The following is a 17,277-nucleotide window of genomic DNA, read 5'->3' as shown; positions in this document are numbered from 1 at the left end:
CTGCCATTCCACCTCAGGCATTGTCTGGTGGCCAAAACCAGTATTTTAAAAATACTCCTATGTGTATTCCATTCCATCCAGTGATTTCCACACACACATACGTCCCTCTACTCCTATAGGTTCCTACCTTAATACATCTAGCCATTGGCTACTCTATAACTGTTTGGGGGAGAGAATTGCTTATAGATCCCAGGTAGCTCCCAGGGAGACTTTAGCATCCAGTTTAAACAAATCTCAAATTAGAACAGCAGATGATTAACTGGGTTTTGACTGTGTCTTTGTCACAGAGCACTGAGGTGGAGCAACATAATAAAAATAATTGGCTTTCCTCTCGAAAGAGCCACATTATTTAAAAAAATAAAAATAACAAGGATAGTGCTTTTAGGGCCTCATTGTGCAGCATAACTTGGCAAAACATCAGTTGCCATTGATAAATGCCAAGTATAAGAGGCAGGTGCAGTGTGGACAAGCTGACCTGCATAACCTTGTCAATGCCCAGGTCCACTCTGGATTTATTGTCAGATTATCAGCAAGTGAGATGCGTGGGTAGCTTTTTCCCTGGAGCTGTGCAGCTTCTTCCATTTCCAGCTTTGGATTTGAGATGATCCTGCACCCATCTAGAGACTCCCTGATCTGCCCCCACCCAACTTGGAGAGATCCCCATAATGAGATCCCCGTAGGACTTCTAATACTCCCCCTCCAACCCCCCCATGACATTCAATACTTTGCAGCATGTCCTCTCAGCACCCCAGTACATTCCTGCACCACCTCTTTTATAGAAGCCATATGTGCTTCTGCTTCACTAATACAGACATTTTGCAAAACTGCCAGTGGGTTTGCACTCTCTTCAACGTGCCATTCCATTGCTCCCTTTCTGGAGACTTCCTGAAATGCATTTTGCTTCCCTGGATTGAGTTTGTGACAGGCCCTTACACGAGCTTGCAGGGGGATGGGATTGCACAAGGACCTTCTCCTCTTGCATGGCCTGCACAAGGGGCTACAACCATGGCAGTCTCTGCACAGCCCTGGGGGTGCACTTCAGAGAGGATGGCCAGGGACAGGGAGGAGCCCGACCCAGAGCTCCACCACCTGTCCTCTGTGCTGGGCTGGGGAGCAGATCAGCTGCACCGGTGGAGCAGGCTACGCCATCTTAAGTGATGGTGTACCCTGCGCAGTCTTGCAGATAGAGCCACTCATTGGAAACTTGAAGACGATTAGTTTGTAGTACGATTAACAGCAATATTTGTGTTCTATTTTCTGTTCCCGACATTAAAGAGAAGGATATTCCCACAAATATTTGCACTTCATTTTATGTAACTATTTTGCTCCATCAACCTATTTTTCAAAACATGGAAGAAGACCAGTTCTGAAAGTTGTTGCTAGGTGGGTCATAATCTGGGATCCTAGAAATCCACTTGCCATGAAAAAACTTGGAATTTGCATTTTTACTGAGAATCTTTAGTTTTTACATTTTGTGAAAAAATAAAAACATATATTAACTAAATTTTACTGAAGTCAGGGTGACCGTATTTCCCAAAGTGAAAATGGGACACTGTGTGGAACTGGCCTGAGCCACCTAAGGGTTGGGCTGACTGCCTGAGCCCAAGTGCCTGGCATCGCTGCTCACCTTTCTTCTGCACCCCCCTCGGGGGGGGGTCCCACTTTTTTTAGCAAAGCTGGGCGTTTGTCCCATTTGCTCTTGCTATCTGAAGATCATCTGTTAGCAAGAGCAAATGGGACAAATACCCAGTTCTGCCAAAAAAATCAGGATGTCCGGGACAGGGCTTAAAAAGAGGACTGCCCCAGCCAAAACAGGACATGTGGTCACCCTACTTCAACTGATACCCATATATATATACATATTGTGGCTAGGGAAACTAAAGTTCCATGTTTCATTTTAATCGTGGGACAATGTGGATTTTTATGGGGGCGGGGGGTTTATTGGAGAATTTTGGCTTTTCTAACATGGAAAACTAGGATTCCTGATCATAATATGTTACTGACCCTGCTAAGAGCATGACAGAAGCATGGCTGTGTAGTAGCTAGAGTAGGGACCAAGCCACAAAATTCAGATGTGGATCTTAAACTCTTTGCACTCTGAGGATATTTGGATTTGGAATTTTTGTTTTGGCCCTTTAAGAACTAGAGACCATCCACAAAATGTGGTTCATGATCTGGGTTTGGGAGTAATGGACCATATCTGGTTATACCGTACAGTATATAGTATAGCTGCAGAGACGTTTATTTAATTAATTATAATGCATCATCTGAAGGAAAGGGGGGAAATGAATATAGTTCCCAATAATAAATAAAAGACAAAACTAAAGCCATTAAAATAAATTGCATAATTAATCATACAGATAATTGGATTCTGAGATAATGCAGTATGCCCATTGTAATTTTTAATTCATTTCTATGTATTTGAAGTTTATTAAGGTTGATCCAATATAACAAACTTTACAGTTTACTTTGATTCAGTTTAACTTTCTATGAAACATGCCACAAGTGGAACATCTGTGAAGTACAAGGTTTATGAAGGATCATTTACTTGTGTGTTTATGAAAATAGTCTGAACCAAATCAGAAAAATGTTGATAGGTTAGTGGTTTTCCCTCTTTCGTCTGTTTGTGCCAATCCTGCAAGGTGCTGAGCACCTCCCCATTCCTGCGGTCAGAACTTCACAGGGGACATTTGGTGCTTTGCAGAACTGGGTTCTTAGGGAAATTTTGAATTCTGCTAGCATTGCTCTTTATGTGCCAGCTTCTTTTAAAAACATATGTGCAAAATTAACTGGGCTAGATAGTGGGAGGGAGTGCTGCTGGCACTTCTGTGGTTGTCTAGGAAATAACGCCACGGCGCTATAGCAACAGATGTTCATTTAGTGATGCAATGTGAAGGATGTTGTGTCTTCTGTGAAACAGGTTTAATATCTAATCTATCCAGAAAATGTGAGCTGGAGTTAAAAGCTAATTGGCAGCAAGCCCAGTGCCTTACAGCTTCATTATTTAAGAGAACTGTAAGAACTGTGCACAAATTAACTAAACTGTGGAGGAAATGCAGAACAACTGATAAATTGAACACTACAGTGTATTTTGAGATAAAATGGCTCTCCTCTTGGTTTAATGTTTGTATTTTTTCAGTTTTCTTTCAAACATTTCTGAAATGAATTATGTTGCTCAAGAATTAAGTTATCTGTTCGTTAAAAAAAAAAAATCAGATACAGCAGTAGTGAACTTGCGAGTTTCTCCATGTTACTAACGTGTCTTAACTCCTGACTTGAAGGGTCCGTTGCTTGAAGTGCGAGGGTAGTTCAACTGATGTTAATGCATTCCCTGAAATGAGGGACCCAATGCAACAATGAATTTTGAGGAGTTCACATCTTACAACTTTCATCCTCTATAATTTTACAGAGATGTTTATTTATTTATTTAATTATTTAGACATTTCTGTGGTGGTCACCACATTAAAAAGATTTGAGTATCTACATTTTTGAGTGCCCAAACTCAGACACAACAGGCCCTGATTTCAGATTTCAGGTGCTCAGCACCTTATGAAAAGTGTGCCCAGTTAAAGTTTCTGAAATTGATCACTCAGAAATGGAGGCATGCAAAACCACTAATCACTTGTGAAACTATTTGTTTGTCTATAGGTTTGGCTGGAGTAACTTTCATCCTGCAGATTTTATGTCAGGTACAGTAGTTCAGATCCTGATGAACAACTTGGCGGCTTTGTGCTATTCAGCTGCCAACCAAGGGCCAAGCCAAGATCCTGCCCATTTTTGGGAGTGGGAAACATATGTTCCTTTCTATTTTTCATCTGATAGAGTAGCAAACTCTGCAGCAGATAATCTGAGTGTCCAGGCTTGTGTCCAACATGAGTGGTCTGCGAAACCGTGGTCTGTAGACATTCTGCTACAGAGATGGGATATTGCTTAGATGAGTGCATACGCTACAGAAGTCAGTTCCAAAAGTTGTATGTTCTGCACCAGGGGGTAGGAGAGGGACTAGTTGTTAGGCATGGACAACTGTGATGCTGCATCAATGGGGAACCAAGTTTCTTTGTTTTTCCTCTCCTCTCTCTAATTCTCAAATACAACTACCAAAACAGTACAGAGATCACATAATCTGAGTGGCCCATGTTTGGGACCATTAGTCCTGTCTGTTGAGAGAGTCTCCATAGTCAGCAAACGAGATGTTCACTCATAGTGTTCTAACTGCCTATATTTATCTACGTCTGTACTGGTGGCACTGTGCTTGCTCACAAGCTGCTCTGTCTGTTTGATTAAGCCACCATGCACTTAGATGTACAGCCTAAGGCCTGCTCTACACTAGAAAATTAAGTCAACTTAACTGCGTCGCTAAGGGGTGTGAAAAACCCACACCCCTGTGTAGTGGTTAAGCCAACCAAACTCCCAGTGCAGACAGCACTAGGTCAACAGAAGAATTTTTCCATCAATCTAGCTACAGTCTCTGGGGGAGGTCGATTATCTATGCTGATGGGAGAATCCCTCCCGTCGTCATAGGTAGTGTCTACACTGACACACTGTAGTGTTTTAAGTGTTGACATACCCTAAGTAACACGAAGGGCAGCTTCTCTCTGCAAGGAACAGAGAATTGTGAAAGCAATTGCTTCTTTGCCACATGTCTCTTCACGCTTCACCACACCTGTTAATACTTACATGCCACATAAAAACACGTGAAAAACTGAAGAAAAGAAGACAAAATTCTCAGGCACTTGTATTTGCCAAAACAACAGCTTATTTTTCAGCTTGCAATCTAGAAAATGCGTTGAGATCACATGGGGAACAAAATAATGTAATCTGCATGCACCCTGAGTAAAGTTAGCCCCATATCAGACAATGGCAGCTCAGTTACAAAGGAGGAATGGACATAGAATTCCAGACATGGTTTGTGAGCTCACTCCAAGTTAAGTCCAAGTTAAGTCTGAGTAATGAGCTCTCCGGAAAACTTCCATTATGTTTGATACAACAGCATGTTAAGTGGGGCTTGATCCTGTTATCGCACCCATTGTATTTACATAGTGTAACTCTATTGACTTCACTGGAGTTACCCTTGATGTACACCAAAGTAAGTAAGAGAGAAATTAGGCTCTTGTAGGCTCTTCTGACGGTTATGTCCTTTCCCCTCTCCTCAGGCATGCTGAGCACTGTTCTGGGATGCCTAGGGTACTGGTCCTTCGTCTTTAATAGAAAAGGCTTATGAATTAAACAAGCAAATTGATGCCATGCTGCCAACTTAAGCCTCAGTGCATTTGCACCACAGTTATTTGTACTAAGGTGTCCAATTGCTTTGTTGTGCCTTGGTAAGAATTTTCTTCATTATTTAAAAGGTTAGAATAACATCTTGCACACAACAGGTTGATCAGTTTGAACGGAATTATATTAAAGGGCTGTAGCAATGCTCTTTTCTGTAGTTTGACACATCAGATCCAGTGAGGACCCCTAAAGCAAATAACAAGAGGTTTCTGTTTGCGGTATAGAGTTTCATTAGGGTTAAGTTATAAACAGAATTCCATCCTTTCTTCCCTTGTGAAGCCAGCTGGAGCCCTTTCACTAACACTGTGGGGAAATCTCAGAGGTTTTGGTATTGTTTGTTCAGTCAAACAATTGTTTTTGGAGGTTAGAATAGGCAGGGAGATGGAGCTGGGTATAAATCTCTGGGGTCATTGTTATTTATAGCTTCTTAGTAGTTAGGTGTACATTGACGGTCAGCTCCAGTGTTGTTAGAGAGTCAGCCACAACAGCAATCCACATCTGGGACATGAGAATAACAAAGTCACTGATTAAATTGATTTTGAACATAGAGAGACAAAGTCAGTGGTAAAAGTACTTGAGCTACAGCAGTGGAAAGGAGAGACTAAACAGCACCAGAACTAGGCTCGCAGAGGCTAGTTTCAAATGGAGCTCCATGTTTTCTGTTTGAACTGTCAGACTGGCACTTTCTTTTAGGGTTTGATCTAAAGCCTGTCAATAGGAGTCTTCCCTTTGATTTCAGGAGGCAGTGGATCTAGTCCTTAATGTGCCTCATTGCCAGTATGAGCATCCAAAGGATGCATTTAGATGTCTTATTAAGTTGTGTCAAGGTTCCTTCCCTACTCTGAACTCTAGGGTACAGATGTAGGGACCTGCATGAAAGACCCACTAAGCTTATTCTTACCAGCTTAGGTTAAAAGCTGCCACCACCAAAGTGTTACGCAAAGAACAGGGGAAGTGCCCACTTGGAAACATCTCCCCCCCAAAATATCCCCCCAAGCACTACACCCCCTTTCCTGGGGAAGGCTTGATAAAAATCCTCACCAATTTGCATAGGTGAACACAGACCCAAACCCTTAGATCTTAAGAACAATGAAAAGCAATCAGGTTCTTAAAAGAAGAATTTTAATTAAAGAAAAAGTAAAAGAATCACCTCTGTAAAATCAGGTAAATACCTTACAGGGTAATCAGATTCAAAACATAGAGAATCCCTCTAGGCAAAACCTTAAGTTACAAAAAGACACAAAAACAGGAATATACATTCCATTCAGCATAACTTATTTTATCAGCCATTTAAACAAAACAGAATCTAACACATATCTAACTAGATTGCTTACTAACTCTTTATAGGAGTTCTGACCTGCATTCCTGCTATTGTCCCGGCAAAAACATCACAGACAGAGAGAACCCTTCCCCCCCACTCCAGCTTTGAAAGTATCTTGTCTCCTCATTGGTCATTTTGGTCAGGTGCCAGCAAGGTTATCTTAGCTTCTTAACCCTTTACAGGTGAAAGGGTTTTTCCTCTGGCCAGGAGGGATTTAAAGGTGTTTACCCTTCCCTTTATATTTATGACAAGGTATCTGTTCAAACATGCCAGTTTCTGAGCCTCCTATTGGTTTTTCCCCCCTCTAAAATAACAGAAAAGACAGAAGTTGCTCACTTGACTTCAGTGGGAGCTGCTGGGCACTCAGCGCTTTTAAAAATGAGGCCATGTTTTTAGGTGCCTAAATAAGGATTTAGGAGCTTAACTTTAGGCATCCATTTTTAAAATACTTGGCCTTTGTTTTCACTAATACTAAAACCATTTGCTGACCAAACCAGCTTTTTATTGTTGACCACCATATAGAAGCAAAGAGATCATTTTTCTCCTAGCTTTACCCAAGACTGGTGAAAAGGCAAAATGTCAGAGCTTTCCCTATACCAAGAAAAAGTGCTTGTTGACAAAGGAAGCAATTCAAAAATCACCACTCAGATGTAATATAGACAAGAACTAGCTAAAACGCTAAAATAATACTTTCTTAGTCCCTTGATTGCTACCACTGCATGTGCAGAGCTTTACATTGTTGCTAATTTCAGTTTATTTGCAAACTTTGCTTAGGCAAATTCTGAATGAGCATATACCTGCCACTAATTATTCAAATATGAGATAAACATTGCAAGTTGCTTTAGCATACGATCCTGCTTCTCCTTTTATAATGGCATTTCCATAAAATTAAAGCCCTTCATTTCATGGTTGTGTGCTATGATTGTCTCCTTCAATCTTGTTAAATATTTGTACTGTCACTTTATTGGGTCCATTGTTTATACTCTGGCCTGTCCACCCCTTTTTCATGCTTGAAAAGGCTTTTACGCTACATGGAAAATTAAAGCTGAACCAGCTCCAAATGCAGCCTTTAAAATGCTGCCATAAAGGAGCCTATCTTCATATAGCATCACTGGCATACTTCAGAATTGTGGTTATTCAGAACAAAATACTGTTGCGGTGTTGGTTTCAGAATAGCAGCCGTGTTAGTCTGTATTCGCAAAAAGAGAAGGAGTACTTTTGGCACCTTAGAGACTAACAAATTTATTTGAGCATAAGCTTTCATGAGCTACAGCTCACTTCATCGGATGCAGTGTTATATATCCTCATTTATATGTAAATTACAAAATATATATATGTATATTTGTCCTTATGGAATTAAGCTAATACAAGTGAAAAACATTTCCAATGAACAAAATAACAGCACAGAAATAGTTTTGTCCTGCTGGAGGTGTCTTTTTTTAAACTGATGTGGTTTCATGGCTGGACTTTAAAATGATCTCCTGCATTACTTTAAGAATTGTTATTTTTGTTTAATTTCTATTGAAATATAAGTATCATGAAACATTATGCCTGTGTAATGGAAATATTGTGTATCTTGTCCTAATTGCCTGATTCCTGGATGTTTCTCTATCTCAGAACACCTCAACTGCCAATTCCACATACCACTGTTAGTTATCTAATATAAAAAGACTATCTAATAAAGAAAGACACATATTAATTCCTTATGAAGGATAACTGTTCATAAATTTCCCTGAGTAACGTTAATCATCTTCAAGAATTTGTATTGATGGAAACTTTCTTTCTTGAGTGGTGGTGGAACACGTAACAGATTTCAGGCTATATTGGGACTTGGGCTCTGTATCTATGCAACGGAGTAAGAACATTGCTTAGAATCCTGCATAGTCAACCCAGACCTTGTGTTCTGGTGCTGCATTGCCATGGAATAGGCAGAACTTTGGATCCACCCCTCACTCACTGGTCAGTGCAGCTGAGCAAGTGTGTGTGGGGGGGCGGGAAGTGGGGGTTGTCATTTGTTCCGGGTGTAGATCAGCAGCAAATTACACTCCCTTGCCCCAACTTAACTATGAGGAAGCAAGGGAAGAACTGTAACTTAGATATATCTCCTTCAAAAAATATTCACCCTTACTCACACTAGATAGTAACTTACTCTGCAAACAGTCCTTTTAATATCAACGTGACTATTTGCAGAATAAGGCAGTATGTAACATTGTCTCAGAATTGGGCACACTGTGGTTTTTGAGAGGAAAATAGAGAAATTTGAAAATCCAGTAGGATTAGAAATATTCAGGTACTATAAATAATAAACAAGAAGGGAGTTCTGAACACAGTATTCTTTTATGTTGCTAGTCCTATTCAAACTAAACTCTCATAGTGATACATTGTATAATGATAAATGTAACAGGAAGTATGCCCATGAACAATCCTGTTGGAAAAATAATGTGGCGCATATGTTACATTTATTTTTGCAATTTTGGACCTGAAGGAATGTATTCTCTGTGCACCTGGGCATAAAGAATATGTTTTGCGTAAGGGCTGTTGAGGTGTTTCTTGACACGAGCACTTCTGCTCAAGCCAGCAGAGGTATGGTATTTTTCCATATAATCAAAATGTTTGGACTTTCTGGATGGCACAGTACAAGAAGCACTACTTTTATGTGCTTAAACTGTGTGTCACAGCAAGTAGAAATATGATATCATGATTTTAAAAAAGAGGAAGAGAGAAATAATCCAGAAGAATTTGAAGTGGGAGATTTATTTATGCTTTGTTCTGCAAAGGGAATTAGAAGAGCAATTTCTTCTCTCTTATTCATTTTTATTTGTTTGTGTTTCTTTTTACTTTGATATTTGTTTCTGTAGTTCCTTTGCCAGGTTATTTCTTTTCCTTTTGTAATATTTTCTTTCACTTTTATGTATTTTATTATGTATGCCAAATTGGTGTGAATGGCTATGTAATTTTGTAAATGTTTTCTTTTTTAATAAAATGTTTTTGTTTCTTTGATTTGTTGTGGGGTTTTTGAAGGGGGAAAAAGTAAAGCAAGCTAATATATCTAAAATCTCTCCCTCCTCTCTCTCTGTCTTCCCCTGCTCCGTAAACCCCAGATAGCCTGATGACTTCTTATTTTGTTCACATTTACAGGATTTTCTTTAAATAAGTTTTGATTACAATAACTTTTCCTTTATTATGATTTTGACTTTGATTATGATTCAGTCAGTAACCTGATATATGCTGATCAACTTTTTTTTATAAAAGAAATCAATAACTCATATTTTTTAAAAAGCAATTGCTGGTAGCCTGGTTTAGCCAATGGTTGAAGTGATGCTTTAAAATTCCTTATAGTAGTCTTCTCTGGTCTGCCAATGGTTGATATTTCTAGCCACAGAACTTTGACGTTCTATATGGTCAGTATTATGATTATTATTTTATGTGTAGTGGGACCTAATGGTCCCACCCCCACTGTGCTGGGCTTTGTACAAACATGTAACAAAAAGGCAGTCTCTACTCTGAGGAGTACACAACATGGATGCAGTTCTGGTCACCTCATCTAAAAAAAAATAAGAATAGGAAAAGATGTTGAGAAGGGCAATGAAAAGGATTGGGGTATGGAACAGCTTCGATAAGAGGAGAGATTAAAAAGGTCGGGATGGCTCATCTTAGAAAAGAGATGATGAAGGAGTGGGATATGATAGAGGTTTATAAAGTCATGACTGATGTGGAGAAATTTATTAAGAAAGTGTTATTTACCTCTTCACATAACACTAGGGATCACCTGATGAAATGAATAGGCAGAAGGTTTCAAATAGACAAAAGGAAGTACTTCTTCAGTCAATGCACAGTCAACCTGTGGAATTTATTACTTTTTGTTGTAAAGGCCAAAATTATAATGGGGTCCAAAAAAGAATTAGATAAGCTCATGGAGGATATATCCATCAATGGCTATTAGATAAGTTCATGGAGGATAGGTCCACCCATGGCTATTAGCAAGCAACCCCATGACCCTAAACCTCCAAATGCCAAAAGTTGGGACGGGATGATGATCCCTCAAAATTGCCCTGTTCTGTTCATTCCCTCTGAAGCACCTAGCACTGGCTACTGTCAAGAGGCAGGATACTGGGCTAGATGGATCATTGATCTCACCTAGTATGGCCGTTCTTATGCTCTGAAGAGCTCACAGTACAGATCAGAGGACCAGTTTTTTTCCAAAATGTTACCACTGTCAATGAATTACCTTTCTTGTCCAACCCCGTCTTTGGTGGAGAAGTCACCTCTAAGGGGGGTCCTGGTGTACCTAGGGCCAGTGGGGGTTCCTGGTAGTGCATGGCTCCAATGCTGCACTGACAGTGAATGTGGCCAGAAATGCCCTGGGAACAGAGACAGTGCAGAACGACAAGGCTTCCAGGTTGATGGTCCAGGCCTCCCACTCATTCCTTGTGGTCACTGGAGATCCAGGAGGTTCCACAGGGCTTGTGGGTGGACCTAGTAGCTCATTCCTCTGCAGGGAAGGACAAAAGCAGCCATCTTTTCTCCCATATAAAGCTTTGTAAGGGAAACCTAGCAGGATCTACTGTCCCTTGCTCCTGTGGGAGCATTGGCATAAGTAAAGGAAACAGGCTTTGTTTCTGTATGAAGTTGTAGTTCATACTAAAAGAATTCTTACTGTTTGCATTCTTTTAAGTGTGAGAGTATTCGGTCTCATCATAGATACCATATGTCAAGGTTCTTTCCCCACTCTGAACTCTAGGGTACAGATGTGGGGACCTGCATGAAAGACCCCCTAAGCTTATTCTTACCAGCTTAGGTTAAAAACTTCCCCAAGGTACAAACTTTGCCTTGTCCTTGAACCGTATGCTGCCACCACCAAGCGTCTTACATAAAGACCAGGGAAAGAGCCCACTTGGAGACATCTTCCCCCAAAATATCTCCCCAAGCCCTACACCCCCTTTCCTGGGGAAGGCTTGATAAGAGTCCTCACCAATTTGTACCGGTAAACACAGACCCAAACCCTTGGGTCTTAAGAACAATGAAAAATCAATCAGGTTCTTAGAAGAAGAATTTTAATTAAAGAAAAGGTAAAAGAATCACCTCTGTAAAATCAGGATGGTAAATACCTTACAGGGTAATCAGATTCAAAACATAGAGAATCCCTCTAGGCAAAACCTTAAGTTACAAAAAGACACCAAAACAGGAATATACATTCCATCCAGCACAGCTTATTTTACCAGCCATTAAACAAAAGGAAATCTAACGCATTTCTAGCTAGATTACTTACTAACTAACAGTTGTAAGGCTGCATTCCTGATCTGTTCCCGGCAAAAGCATCACACAGACAGATGAACCCTTTGTCCCCCGTCTTCCCCCCACCCCCCCACCCCCGCACTCCCCGCAGATGTGAAAGTATCTTGTCTCCTCATTGGTCATTTTGGTCAGGTGCCAGCAAGGGATTTTCTAGCACTGTATACAGAAAGGTGGTTACCCTTCCTTTATATTTATGACACCATATGTGCATGAGAATATCCTATCCTGTTGCCTGGCTCAGTATTGCCAACCCCAAACCTTCAAAATCATGAGATTGGCTTAAAAAAATCATGATTTTTAAAAAATTATAAATTTGTGGTTCTTTTACTTGCCTTTTGGGTTTTGAGCCTTTAGGTTTGAATGTAGGAATGAAATTAGGAGGGCCAAATCGCACCTGGAGCTGCAGCTAGCGAGAGATGTTAAGAGTAACAAGAAGGGTTTCTTCAGGTATGTTGGCAACAAGAAGAAAGCCAAGGAAAGTGTGGGCCCCTTAATGAATGAGGGAGGCAACCTAGTGACGGAGGATGTGGAAAAAGCTAATGTACTCAATGCTTTTTTTGCCTCTGTCTTCACGAACAAGGTCAGCTCCCAGACTGCTGTACTGGGCATCACAACATGGGGAATAGATGGCCAGCCCTCGGTGGAGAAAGAGGTGGTTAGGGACTATTTAGAAAAACTGGACGTGCACAAGTCCATGGGGCCGGATGAGTTGCATCCGAGAGTGCTAAAGGAACTGGCAGCTGTGATTGCAGAGCCATTGGCCATTATCTTTGAAAACTCGTGGTGAACGGGGGAAGTCCCAGATGACTGGAAAAAGGCTAATGTAGTGCCAATCTTTAAAAAAGGGAAGAAGGAAGATCCTGGGAACTACAGGCCAGTCAGCCTCACTTCAGTCCCTGGAAAAATCATGGAGCAGATCCTCAAAGGATCAATCCTGAAGCACTTACATGAGAGGAAAGTGATCAGGAACAGTCAGCATGGATTCACCAAGGGAAGGTCATGCCTGACTAATCTAATCGCCTTCTATGATGAGATTACTGGTTCTGTGAATGAAGGGAAAGCAGTGGATGTATTGTATCTTGACTTGAGCAAAGCTTTTGACACTGTCTCCCAAAGTATTCTTGTCAGCAAGTTAAGGAAGTATGGGCTGGATGAATGCATTATAAGGTGGGTAGAAAGTTGGCTAGATTGTCGGGCTCAACGGGTAGTGATCAATGGCTCCATGTCTAGTTGGCAGCCGGTGTCAAGTGGAGTGCCCCAGGGGTCGGTCCTGGGGCCGGTTTTGTTCAATATCTTCATAAATGATCTGGAGGATGGTGTGGATTGCACTCTCAGCAAATTTGCGGATGATACTAAACTGGGAGGAGTGGTAGATACGCTGGAGGGCAGGGATAGGATACAGAGGGACCTAGACAAATTGGAGGATTGGGCCAAAAGAAATCTGATGAGGTTCAATAAGGATAAGTGCAGGGTCCTGCACTTAGGACGGAAGAACCCACTGCACAGCTACAGACTAGGGACCGAATGGCTAGGCAGCAGTTCTGCGGAAAAGGACCTAGGGGTGACAGTGGACGAGAAGCTGGATATGAGCCAGCAGTGTGCCCTTGTTGCCAAGAAGGCCAATGGCATTTTGGGATGTATAAGTAGGGGCATAGCGAGCAGATCGAGGGACGTGATCGTCCCCCTCTATTCGACATTGGTGAGGCCTCATCTGGAGTACTGTGTCCAGTTTTGGGCCCCACACTACAAGAAGGATGTGGAAAAATTGGAAAGCATCCAGCGGAGGGCTATAAAAATTATTAGGGGACTGGAACACATGAGTTATGAGGAGAGGCTGAGGGAGCTGGGATTGTTTAGTCTGCAGAAGAGAAGAATGAGGGGGGATTTGATAGCTGCTTTCAACTACCTGAGAGGTAGTTCCAGAGAGGATGGTTCTAGACTATTCTCAGTGGTGGAAGAGGACAGGACAAGGAGTAATGGTCTCAAGTTGCAGTGGGGGAGGTTTAGGTTGGATATTAGGAAAAACTTTTTCACTAGGAGGGTGGTGAAACACTGGAATGCATTGCCTAGGGAGGTGGTGGAATCTCCTTCCTTAGAAGTTTTTAAGGTCAGGCTTGACAAAGCTCTGGCTGGGATGATTTAATTGGGTATGGGTCCTGCTTTTGAGCAGGGGTTGGACTAGATGACCTTCTGAGGTCCCTTCCAACCCTAATATTCTATGATTCTATGGTTTTGTTTTTTCAAATGTTTCTCTGCAGCCATGAAGGCTAGAAACATATTTTTCTTCAAATGGAAGCTGAGATTCTCACAAAATTGCAAAACTCCAGCAGCTAGAACACCAAATATTGTGAGACTGGTGATAAATTCCTAAGAGTTGGCAACACTGCAGACCAAGAAAAGCCATTTGATGAAGAGGCACTTTTCACCCCTAGCATTTGCTTTGTTTGATATTAGAGGCCAATAACTGGAGCTTTTGTTCATACCCCTTTTCCTTTGGTACCCATATAATTAAACAGTTAACACATTTAGGAAATAATGTTATAATTATTGTAATTAAATAGAGTTTCTTTCACAAGCTAAGAGCCTACTGAGTTGATGTTTCTCTGATGTTAGAAATACCCTTCCTCCTCACTTGCATATTTTTACATGTTCAGTCTGGATCAGTGCATCGAGATCAAGGGGCAAAATTTTCAAAAGAACTTGTCTGACTTTGATGCCCAAGTGATATTTTCAAAAGAGACTTAGTCCCAGATTTTTAAGGGTTGTTCTGCTCAATGTTGCAATACCTAAGTCCCATTTTCAAAATGAAAGTCTCAAGAAACTTCGGCTCCTTGAGTTTGAAAATTCTACTCCATGTCTGCCCTGACTTCATCCTCTCTTGTGCCTTGCTGACCAAGTATGTCCATTTAAACAGGCCTCTCCATCTGATGAGGCAAGCAAGAAGCAGCTTTTGATGCCCCATCGCCTTTCAGTGGACCATTTTGACCAGCCATTTCAAAGACAACGAGCAGTGAGTGCAGTCAGTATCATTACCAGTGCCATGGAAGGTAAGACATTCCTTATTGATTCCTTAATTCAAACCCAAGTACATATTGGTAGCAAAGATCATAATGACATAAATTTCAATATCTGTTACTACAAAAAACGTTGCTGTACTAGAGGTTAGTGTGATCATTATGTCACAAATATAATAGGCTGGATTCTAATTTCATCATAATTTTTTTTCAGAACATCTCCTTCATCACCACAGTGTAGAAATGAAAACTCTTTCCTCAAAACATAGAAAGATAGTGGAAAGGAATTAAATTTCTGGTCTACAAATCATAAACAATGACAATGAACAGCCATCCCCTCTCCCTGCCACTTCTTCAGTTCAACAGCATTTCAGTGTATCCTGGCTATAGTTTCATAGTAACTGATACATTGTTATTAACAGGTTTCAGAGTAACAGCCGTGTTAGTCTGTATTCGCAAAAAGAAAAGGAGTACTTGTGGCACCTTAGAGACTAACCAATTTATTTGAGCTTGAGCTTTCGTGAGCTACAGCTCACTTCATCGGATGCATGCCGTGGAAACTGCAGCAGACTTTATATACACAGAGAATATGAAAAAATACCTCCTCCCACCCCACTGTCCTGCTGGTAATAGCTTATCTAAAGTGATTATCAGGTGGGCCATTTCCAGCACAAATCCAGGTTTTCTCACCCTCCACCCCTCCACACAAATTCACTCTCCTGCTGGTGATAGCCCATCCAAAGTGACAACTCTTTACACAATGTGCATGATAATAAAGTTGGGCCATTTCCTGCACAAATCCAGGTTCTCTCACCCCCTCACCCCCCTCCCAAAAACCACACACACAAACTCACTCTCCTGCTGGTAATAGCTCATCCAAAGTGACCATTCTCCCTACAACGTGCATAATTAAGGTGGGCCATTTCCAGGACAAATCCAGGTTTTCTCACATCCCCCCAACCCCCATACACACACAAACTCACTCTCCTGCTGGTAATAGCTCATCCAAACTGACCACTCTCCAAGTTTAAATCCAAGTTAAACCAGAACATCGGGGGGAGGTAGGAAAAAACAAGAGGAAATAGGCTACCTTGCATAATGACTTAGCCACTCCCAGTCTCTATTTAAGCCTAAATTAATACTATCCAATTTGCAAATGAATTCCAATTCAGCAGTTTCTCGCTGGAGTCTGGATTTGAAGTTTTTTTGTTTTAAGATAGCGACCTTCATGTCTGTGATTGCGTGACCAGAGAGATTGAAGTGTTCTCTGACTGGTTTATGAATGTTATAATTCTTGACATCTGATTTGTGTCCATTTATTCTTGTACGTAGAGACTGTCCAGTTTGACCAATGTACATGGCAGAGGGGCATTGCTGGCACATGATGGCATATATCACATTGGTGGATGTGCAGGTATACGAGCCTCTGATAGTGTGGCTGATGTTATTAGGCCCTGTGATGGTGTCCCCTGAATAGATATGTGGGCACAGTTGGCAACGCGCTTTGTTGCAAGGATAAGTTCCTGGGTTAGTGGTTCTGTTGTGTGGTATGTGGTTGTTGGTGAGTATTTGCTTCAGGTTGCGGGGCTGTCTGTAGGCAAGGACTGGCCTGTCTCCCAAGATTTGTGAGAGTGTTGGGTCATCCTTTAGGATAGGTTGTAGATCCTTAATAATGCGTTGGAGGGGTTTTAGTTGGGGGCTGAAGGTGACGGCTAGTGGCGTTCTGTTATTTTCTTTGTTAGACCTGTCCTGTAGTAGGTAACTTCTGGGAACTCTTCTGGCTCTATCAATCTGTTTCTTTACTTCTGCAGGTGGGTATTGTAGTTGTAAGAAAGCTTGACAGAGATCTTGTAGGTGTTTGTCTCTGTCTGAGAGGTTGGAGCAAATGCGGTTGTATCGCAGAGCTTGGCTGTAGACGATGGATCGTGTGGTGTGGTCAGGGTGAAAGCTGGAGGCATGCAGGTAGGAATAGCGATCAGTAGGTTTCCGGTATAGGGTGGTGTTTATGTGACCATTGTTTATTAGCACTGTAGTGTCCAGGAAGTGGATCTCTTGTGTGGACTGGACCAGGCTGAGGTTGGTGGTGGGATGGAAATTGTTGAAATCATGGTGGAATTCCTTGAGGGCTTCTTTTCCATGGGTCCAGATGATGAAGATGTCATCAATATAGCGCAAGTAGAGTAGGGGCTTTAGGGGACGAGAGCTGAGGAAGCGTTGTTCTAAATCAGCCATAAAAATGTTGGCATACTGTGGGGCCATGCGGGTACCCATAGCAGTGCCGCTGATCTGAAGGTATACATTGTCCCCAAATGTGAAATAGTTATGGGTAAGGACAAAGTCACAAAGTTCAGCCACCATTTTAGCCGTGACATT

General features: G+C 41.5%; 1 protein-coding gene across 5 annotated transcripts in view; it reads left to right on the top strand.

The window, feature by feature from the left end:
• LOC140907820 (sodium channel protein type 5 subunit alpha-like) overlaps nucleotides 1-17,277 on the top strand; it is a 267,714-nt gene that overhangs the window by 91,974 nt on the left and 158,463 nt on the right. For 4 of the 5 annotated variants that reach the window (XM_073334664.1, XM_073334662.1, XM_073334665.1 and 1 more), the window contains one exon: nucleotides 14,805-14,937. In XM_073334664.1, coding sequence (XP_073190765.1) covers nucleotides 14,805-14,937 — 133 coding nt within the window. The remainder of the gene's footprint in view (nucleotides 1-14,804; nucleotides 14,938-17,277) is intronic. The other variant, XM_073334667.1, reaches the window with a different exon arrangement.

Source organism: Lepidochelys kempii, chromosome 2 (genome assembly GCF_965140265.1).
Source record: "Lepidochelys kempii isolate rLepKem1 chromosome 2, rLepKem1.hap2, whole genome shotgun sequence".
NCBI classification, from domain to species: Eukaryota; Metazoa; Chordata; order Testudines; family Cheloniidae; genus Lepidochelys; species Lepidochelys kempii.
This window is presented reverse-complemented; position numbering and strand designations above follow the sequence as displayed.